Source organism: Fukomys damarensis, unplaced genomic scaffold (assembly GCF_012274545.1).
Source record: "Fukomys damarensis isolate Sample0158 unplaced genomic scaffold, DMR_v1.0_HiC HiC_scaffold_9, whole genome shotgun sequence".
Lineage (NCBI taxonomy): Eukaryota > Metazoa > Chordata > Mammalia > Rodentia > Bathyergidae > Fukomys > Fukomys damarensis.
The window spans coordinates 98,201-107,820 of record NW_022900921.1 but is presented as its reverse complement, the minus strand read 5'-3'; the positions used below and the strand labels follow the sequence as shown (position 1 = coordinate 107,820).

Genomic DNA, 9,620 nt, shown 5'->3' with positions numbered 1-9,620 from the left:
CCCTGGCGGCGTCAGCGCCGGCGGCGGCTTCTCGTCGTCCGCAGCCAGCGAAGTCCCACCCAGAAGGCTCGCTGTTTGCTCCTGGGGGTCTTTCACCCCGGGTCCTCGAGAGACCACCAGAAGAAGCCAGCGCTGTCATTATCCAGCCCCGGGATGCCCTGCCGCACTGCAGCCGTCCTGAACCTGGCCGTGAGAGGAAAGCTCACGCTCTGTTTGGCTCTAGAGACGTCAGCCTTGACTCGCTGGACGCCGCCGACCCGGCTCTTCTCACAAGCCAAGCAGTCCCAGCTGAGAGCTCCAGAAGAAAGCAGTCCAGAGAGAGCCGAGAAAGAGAAAGACCTGGCCTCCCTGGGAGGCAGTGGGGAAGGGTTAGGGTTAGGGCGAGAGGAGAGCAGCGCTATCCCAGAAAGACAGGAGGAGCCCCAAAGTCTTTCTGACGGCAGTGAGAGCAACCAGTCTGCGTTTAGGCGCCTGGTGGTCTACGGGGTGCTCTCTTCCTTTCTGTCCAGGCCTGGGGCTCTGAAGGTGGATTTCTGTCATGGGAGCTCAGTGAATAGTCTGATGACGAAATCCCAGAGCTGTTTCCTGAGCTCATGCAGCAAACGCAATGCCATCACTAGTTCCTACAGTTCCACCCAAGGCCTCCCAAGGCTGCACAAGAGAGATGGGGCAGGCCCTGCTGTGTGCTCCCACCCAGGGTCACCCCACGTGCTGGTGCCTGCAAAGAAAGCCAGTGAGGAAGGCCATCAGGCTAGCTCTTTGCCCTCAGCGCTATCACAAAGAAAAAGCCAGCATGAAAAGGACGCAGATGCTCAATCAAGCCAGCAACAAAACCTGAGGGGTTGCTCAAACCCATCTGATCTTTCAAGGACCCCCGAATGAAAGATTCTTCTGCTGTCCTGTAGAAGAAGAGACCCAGTGATCCTTCGCCCTCCTCTCCTGCTCGGTTATCGTGTCACAGCTGAAGACATGGACTTAGAGAAGATAGCTGTGATCCAGCGGATGAACAAAATCTTGAAGGGTAAGACCTAGGATGCGTAGACTGCAGTGCCATTCAGCCTTCCCCTTACTCCTGCCTCTCTGCGTTGGTCCTACAGATCTGTCTACTAGCTCTTTCTCCAGGTCCAGCCCTCATTTGTGTCTAGAGAGCTTCTGGAAGAGAAGCCTGGGACTGGTGGCCTTCTCGCAACATCCTGGCACAGCTGCCTCAGTGGGCTGCGTGCTTGGTTCTTCCTAAATCTTGCCTTACTTGGTCTGGCTGTGAAGAAATAGGTTCTTTCTCAGGGTCTGTTCTCCAGTATTTTGCTCTTTGGTCCTGGCTGATGATTACTGGGGTGGACACTGTGGGAGACGATCATGAGTCAGCTTTGCTCTTGAGGAGCCCAAGGGACCCACCCACCCCCAAAGGAGCTCCTGTGGATGCTCCAAGGTGGTGTCCCAGAGAGACAGTGTTCCATTCGCATCTTTTTTGACAGATATGCCTCCAAAAGTTTAGTTGCTGGAGACTATTAGGCCGATTGGCCTCAGTGGTTGGGATCCTTACTCCAGAAGAGTGAAGTTTTTCCTCTAGGCAGAAACAGGCAGGATGCCCATGGCTCTTGTGGCCTTTCCCATTATCTTAACTGAGCCCTTATCCATTTTTTTTAAACAACAGAAAACATGCGCACATGCAAATACACACACCCACACCCACATGTCATGCGTCGATTGACAGTGGAGATCTGAGAAATGTATGGTCAGGGAATTTTGTCACTGCCTGAGCACCAGAGTGCATGTACACAAACCTGGGTGGTATATGCCAGTCACTTGATGTGGCTCTTGATGCAAGACAGAGATGTAGTAGGGGGCTGGTGTTGTGGCTCAGTGGTAGATATGTGCTTAGCATATGCTAGTACCTGGATGGGATCCCCAGCATTGCATGGGAAAAATCTCCCCAAATTTGGTAAATACAAATGGGCAAGGCTGCTGCTGACATAATAAGACATACTGTTTTAAGTGAACATTTTAAAATAGAGGTAATATCCTATCTATAGAGATAATATCCTTCTCAGGATATCACAGGGAGTACAGAGTATCTACATTTTATGTGGGTCATGTTAACCTTAATGATCTACTGTAAAGTTAATGGTTTTTCCCTGTGTAATAAGTATGTGGAAGGGGACAGACTTTGATGTTATGCAAAAAATTCTGTATATCATTAATCTTTCACCGTTAATTTTCATTCTTTATTTTAAGGTATACTTTATTTTAGTGGGCATATAACTGCACACATTTTTGGAATACGATGCGATGTTTTGATACATATTCATATTGTACAAGGAACATGTAAGGATAGTTAGCATAGCTATCATCTCCTAGCTGTTTAAAATTTCACGTTATTATTGACTATTATCACTCTGCTGTGCTGTGCAAAGTAGAACTTATTTCTCTTATTTAAGTGTAACTTTGTACACACTGACCAACCTCTCCTCATTCCCTTCCACCTCTCCGGCCTCTTCTGACCATTAATCTCCTCTTCCGGAAGATCGTTGTTTTTAGAATGGGGTCATGCGGTATCTCCCTTTCTGTGCCTGGCTTTTTTTGGGGTACAGGGGATAGAACTCAGGAACTCGCACTTGCAAGGCAGGCAGTGGAATTACTGAGCCAAATCCCCAGCTCCTGTGCCTGGCTTCGTCAACTTAGCATAATATCCTGCAGGTAACTCTACGTTGTTCAAATGACATGATTTCATCTTTCTGAGTGTGAATAATATTCTATTGTATATACATACTACATTTAAAAATCCATTCATTTATTGACGGATACTGAGGTTGATTCCATGTCAACATCTTGGCTAGTGGGAATAGTGATACAGTAAACCTGTCACTACTACTTTTAGCGTTTGTCAGTGAGTAATCTTACCTACAGCAACTATTATTGCAGTGTTCTAAGGGTGATTTTCTTTTTTTCTTCATTGAGTTGATTGGTACATTAGGTACATTTTAAGTACACAGTACAGTTACATTTTTCATTGGGATCTTGTACCTTTACATGATGTATCTTGGTTCTTATTTTTTTCCCCATACCCCTGCCCTTCCTTCACCCCCTTCACCCTTCCCTATTTACAAAGACTTTGTTTCCAGTTTTTCCTTTTCTCATATTTTTTCTTTTCCCTTACTTCCTTTCCCTTATCCTTCCCACTTTAGCCTTTTTCTTCCTATTTCACATTATCAGTTATACATTTTGGTTCTTATTTACACTTTTAGATTTTCACACCAGAGAAACTATTCGGTATTTACACCTGTGTGTCCTATTTATTTTACTTAAGAGTATGGCCTCAGTGTGCATCCATTTTCCTATGAATGACTAGTTTCTGTCATCTAAGGGTAATTTTCTGTTCCCTTGTTTCTTCTACATTTATTTAGTATTCTTTAAGAGTTTTCTCAACTTATTTAATTGTTTATATCTGTATGGACTTATTTATTTCATTCTTTGGGCTGTTATATATTATTACTGTATATTTTGTTGCTCAGATTTTTCCAGACGGGCCTTCTTCAGGTTAGCTCCTGAATCTTTCAAATGTTCCTGCATCTCCCCAGGTTTTTTTCCCCAAACACTTCTTTGCTTTCTAGTCCCATAAAATGCCCCAGGATCATCTTGTACTTTATGTGCCCCAGTTCTGGGGCCAACTACTTCTTCAAGAAGCTTTGGTTCCTTTTATTGGAGAATGGAATTTAAAAAATAAGATCTTGAGACTTAGGTGTGCTCATGGCTACTAGAAAATCTCTTGCTTCTGCTAAGTGCACTTATGAGACGGAGCTAGGAATATATATTCTAACTCATTTATGCACATATATATCTGTGTGTAAATAAATTCATTACTGACCTCTCAAACTCTCATCCAGAACCACAGACTTTATTCTAGAAATTTTCTCCTTTTCTTATGTATAACTTCTTTCTCCAGAAAAACCTGGTCTAATTATCTACATATATTGTTCAACCTTAGTATACATGTAGAGTAGCTTCAGAATTGCTAAACCTGTGAGCAACTTAGCAATGGTGTTCTGTACAGTATTCTCTGTATTTAGGGTAAGTATCCAGTGAAACACTGTTTTTCAAAATTACTCGATTCAGCTCTTCTTCAGTGACATTGTGTGATTCCTTTGTAATACGGTTGGATTCATTTGTCACAACCACACTCTGCATTCCATGGTGGACTCCTCCACTAACCCCGTAAAAACTGGTTTACAAATGGTAAAACTTGCTCTGTATGGTGTATGGTTTACTTATATCTTGTTAAGTATTTTTATGTCTATATTCATGAGAGATGTTGGCCTAGCTTTGTCTGGTTTTAGTGTCAGGGTAAGATTTCCCTCAGAGAATGAGTTAGGAAGGGTGGACTCTGTCTCTCATTTGGAAGGATGTGCAGAACAATCAGTAAAATTTCTTTTTCCTCTTCCTTTCTCCCTCCCCTCCTCTTTCTCCTTTCCACCTTCTCCCTTTTCTCCTTCTTCTTTTTTTTTTTTTTGAGGCAGGATCTCCCTCTGTACTTCAGGCTGGCCTTGAACTTGTGGCAGTTCTCCTACCTCACCTTCGCAAGTGCTGCGATTACAGGTGTGCACTACCACGCCTGGCTAAGATTTCTTTCTTAAATGTTTGAAGAATTCATTAATGAAGCCATCTGGGACTGGATTTTTCTTTATAGAAAGTTTAAAATTACTTATTCAATTTCTTTTACTTGTAGGTCTACTGAGATTTTCTTTTTGAGTCTATTTTAGTGATTGATTTTCCTGGAAATACGTCTATTTCATCTATATTGTCTAATTCACTGGCATAAATTGTTCACAATACTTTCTGTAAGGATAATAGGAAATATTTTGTATTATTATAATGCGGAAATAGATGCCTTCTCTAATTCATGGTCACTATAATACCTGATAACATATTTGGCAAGCCAGCGAGGAGATAGCAAACACAGCTAGGAGATAAGGCCATAGAGCATGATTAATCCTTTTAATGTATTCTTTTGAATTTAATTCATTCCTCACATGAATCTCTTTGGGATAATGCTACCTTGCCTTCTGTTGTTCCTGTAGGTTCACCTGAGGCATAATTATAAGCTTATATAGGTGCTTACTGTGAGGTGACTGATGTTTAAATGACTCTTTATAGTTAGTTTTGATGTTACATGCTTCATAAAGAGATAAAATCTCTGAACTCTCAGAAATAATTTTCTCGTACTGTGTTTAGTGCCATGCTCTAGTTGTGTCTGTAGCAACGACACTGTTGCTATGGAGCCTACAGATTCTTTTGAATTTTAAATCTTATATAATAATGTGTAAATATTTAAAATTCTATAAGATTTCTATTCACCTTTGTTTCATAACAGGAAGCTGAGGGCCTCTAGGAATCCGAGAGTTATATCAAGGTATTCTCAGAATTTTAGTCCCTACCAATCTTGATCTCAGTTCCAACGTTTATGAGTATAGATGTTCTTACAGCTCAAGAGCAAGCTGAGCCCCACATCTGATACTAATTTTCTGAGATCAAGCAGATGTTTGCTGGATGGCTTAGACTGGATATCAGAAAGAGGATGTAAAAGATGGTGGCTATTAAGCTTCTGCTTGGTGTGAGCCTTCTCACCAGGCTACCCTGATGCATTCCGCAAGGTGTATTTCTCTTCCTACTTTAAACTGGCCCACCCTCACTCTGCAGAGCAGTTTTTCTTCTTGAGCACTTCTTTTGTGCTTATTTTCTTCTTACTTTGCCCCAAATAGATGTTAAACTTTCACATTCATAAATTATTCCATCCAATTCTTTGACAGGGGGAAGAGAAGCCTGGAAAGGACAGTACCCAATAACATTGTTTCTATCTTGCTGGCTATCTGTGTCATGCTCACGTTTGCTTTCATTTGGGTTAGTGTGGAGAAAAGTTTGTTGATGGTGCTGATTTTTCTTTTAAAGAGCCAAGGTTGGTGGTGCACGCCTGCAGTCCTAGCACCCTGGGTGGCGGAGGCACAGGAATCACAAGTTTGAACCCAGTAGTGAGACTCTCTCTTAAAATAAAACATAAAATGGATGAGGATGATACAGCTCTGTGTGAAGCCCTGGGTTCAATCTCCAGGACCTAAAAAAATTGTTTTAGGCTTTGATTTTTATTATTTCATTCTTTCTGTTTCTTTTGGGCTTAGTTTGCTTTTTTACTAGTTTCTTAATTAGGCTATGAATTTGAGATATTTTTCTTTTGTAATGCAAGTGTTGAAATCTATAGATTTCTCTGTATTTTATTGACATTCATTATTTTTAATCTAAAGTATCTTTTATAGTCTACATATAATTGTATTTTGCCTTTGAAAAAATCCAATCTACTATCCCTTTTCATTGGGCTTTTTAATTTATCTACAGTTAATGTAATTGTTGTCATGGTTGACTTTAACTTTTTCATTTTGCTATTTTCTGTTTGTCTCGTATCTTTTTTCTTCTTTTGCTTCTCTCTTCTTCCTGCACTATCTTTGTTTGTGCTAAGTAGATATTTTTATTGTCTCATTTTATTTTGTAGGATGGACATTAGGTGGTCCTCCTGAGCCCAGAGCTGGTAGGACTTTGTTCCTATACATTTAGATAGCCTGCTGTTCTTGGCCAAGATTAATGAGATATTGTAATAACTTCGTGGCCTCTGGATCTACGATCATATCAGAGGACAGAAGTGGCCTCCCATATAATATCTCAGATAGGATCAAACTTAGCCCAGTTTTGGGCGTGTTATGAACCTCATGAGCACTATTCTCAGAGTCAGACATCTCTTGACAAAGTTTTGCCAGTTTCCTTTAGAGTCTGGCTGGCTCTCTCTACCTTTCCAGAAGATTGATGCTCCCAGGAGGGACAGAGGTGGTACTTTATTCCTAAAGCCTTTGCCATCCTCTGCAGTTGTTTGGCAGATAAAATAAGGTCCATTGTCATTCTGGAGGGGCTGGGTAGCCCAGATCTCTGGATGATTTCTTTAAGAAGCATGTTGACTTCCTCCATAGCCTTTTCTGAATGGGTAGGGTAATCTTCAATGCAGCCTTCAAAGGACCGACATCTGTGTAAATCCTCTGCATGGTGGCATATGAGTAGTCTAATTGCCAGTCCTTTTCAGGGTATGTCCCCCTACTCCTCTAATAAAGGAAGTGGTTTAGGCTTTCCTGGGTTATTATAGGCACAGAGAGGGCAAGCTTTGCTGACAAGTTGGGTGGTTGCCAGTAGTCCTACTCCTGTGAAAACTCAAGTGACACTACCAATGTAGCATCTCATCCCATATGGAAGGAATAATATAGCACTTTTATAACCCTCCACTGTGTCTCTCGAGAAAGGGCCAGTTTGTTTTCTAAATACGAGCAGAGTCCCTTTTAAATTCCCCTTGTCCTGAGGCCCATTTATTTTCCTGGAGAATATATATTGGTTTTAATGATTCCTTAGGAACTTGGAATAAGACTAGAGTCTTAAGGAGCTGTAAGATTGCTCCTTTTGCTTCCTTATGAGCCATTTGATTTTCCAAGGAGACTTCAGACATGTCTCTTTGGTGCCCTTTACAGTACCTGACTGTAATCCGCTTGGGAAGATGGACTGCCTCTAGGAGTTGAAGAATTTCCTGCTCTGTTTGGTAGATGATTGTTTACTAGTCATTGAAGCCACTTTCCTTCTAGATTGCTGAATGGACATATAGTATCAGAAAGGCATATCTGGATTTTATAGAGCTATTTAACCTTCTGCCTTTTCCTAGTAGCAAGGCCTGTGTAAGAACTACTCTCTCTGCCTTTTGAGCAATAATTCCAAGAGGAAGATGTTTAGCTTCAGTGACCTATTGTGAACTGACGACTATATAACCTGCTTTTCATTGTCCTTCTTGGACATTGCTACTTCTATCAGTGAACCACATTTCTTCATTGTGGGGCAGATCACTGATGTTTTGCCTAATTGTATAGGTCTAGATGACTTGTTTACAAGAGTGGCTAACTTCTGGGTTGTAGGCATCAAAGAAGCAGGGTTAAGAGTAGTGGAAGTTTTTATCGTAACCTCAGGGGTGTCTAAGAGTATGGCAGGATACTTAGGGAGCCATTCCCCTGTCTCCAGAATAGCTCTGACCTGATGGGGAGTTAGGACTTCTAGCCTCTGTCCAAAAATTAAATTTTCAGCTTCCTCTGTTAGTACAGCTATAGCTGCTACTGTACTCAGGCAGGAGGACCGTCCGGCAGCTATTTCATCTAACTTTTTTTACAAAATATGCCACTGGGCAGGGTTCATGTCCTAGTGTTTGGGTCAAGGCCCCCAAAGTGATTGCTTTCTTTTCTGATACATAGAGAAAGAAAGATATTCCCAGTACAGGAGCCTGAGTAAGGGACTTCCTTATTTCCCTTTATTTGTCCTTTCTAGAGCACAGGCTATTGACAGGCTCATATAGAGGCTTTGCCATTAGTCCAAAAGTAGGTAACCAGATCCTACGAAAGCTTGTCACCCCCAGGAAACAGTGTAGCTATTTGGTGGCAGGAGGCCCGAGATCATAGCTTGGATCCAGTCCCTAGTCAGCTGTCATTCTCCAGATGTAAGAATATATCCCAGATATTGAACTTTTTGGAGGGATATCTCAGCCCCTTTTTAAGAGACTTTATGTCCCTTCTGAAAAGTTGAGAATGTAATAGTTAATTTCAGAGTTGGGCTACAAACTAGAATATCATCTCCACACTGCAGGATGGTTCCCCGTTTAAGCTTTAAATGCCTCCAGTCTTTCTCTAGTGTCTCAGCAAAAAGGTGGGGACTGTCTCTAAACCCTGTGGGAGAACTGTCCAAGTATGTTGCTGCTTTTCTCTTGAAATAGAATTTTTCCATTCCCTGCAGATGGCCGTTTTGGATTGGGTCTTTATCTTTGGGGGCCGTGATGATTTTTAAAAAGTTCTTTGTATATACTAGATATTTGGCCCTTTGTCTGAGGAATCGCTGGTAAAATGTTGTCCCATTCTGTGAGTTGTCTCTACTCTGTTGGTGATTTCTTTCATGGTGCAAAAACTTCTTAACTTGCAGAGCTATGTTTTCTTATACATAAAATGAGGATGGTCCTGAGAAGTAAAGATTATAGAGTGGCTTATATATATCTTCCATGAGCTTAGGTGGTTTGTATTTGCTCCTCTTTACTTTAATATTTTTGTTTTTTACAGATGATGGAGCTAAGACCTCCAGCAGTTAAGTGACTTGAGGACAGCCACATGATTCATCTGCATAGGAGTTGACCTACAAATTGGAGTGCCTAGTGTATACTCTGTCCATGTAGTGCAAGATCACATTTCATGTAGGGTCATTTTGATACTTAAGATAATCATTTTAAGTGGTAATAAACTGTATTGTCTGCTTTATCCTGAAGTGTATGGTTGCTAAGTTTTCCACTTTATAGTCCAAAGGTGCAGACCTCTCTCACTCACCCTCATCTGCTGTCATGTTTCTCACCACCCGTCTTCTCACTTGTCCTTCTACCCTCCTTTGTCAGTGCCATTAAACCCAATCTAGTTTCCTTCTCTAGGGCAATAACAAAAATAAGGCACAGCTTCAATAGCTACGCAAGAAACAAGACTACAAGGGGCTTGAGACTTGAGTGGGAGCTAAATCCTGAA

At 41.6% G+C, this 9,620-nt stretch overlaps 1 protein-coding gene across 1 annotated transcript; it reads left to right on the top strand.

The window, feature by feature from the left end:
- Window positions 1–109: 109 nt before the first annotated feature.
- Window positions 110–9,216, top strand: LOC104862023 (nuclear envelope pore membrane protein POM 121). Its single transcript, XM_010623723.1, has 2 exons — window positions 110–1,021; window positions 9,171–9,216. Exon 1 carries the CDS (start codon window positions 154–156, stop codon window positions 880–882), a length of 729 nt encoding a protein of 242 aa, XP_010622025.1. The 5' UTR covers window positions 110–153; the 3' UTR covers window positions 883–1,021; window positions 9,171–9,216.
- The last annotated feature ends 404 nt before the right edge of the window (window positions 9,217–9,620 follow it).

Coding starts and splice junctions, on each gene's coding strand:
- LOC104862023 (XM_010623723.1), top strand. CDS start 154: ATGCCCTGCCGCACTGCAGCCGTCCTGAACCTGGCCGTGAGAGGAAAG.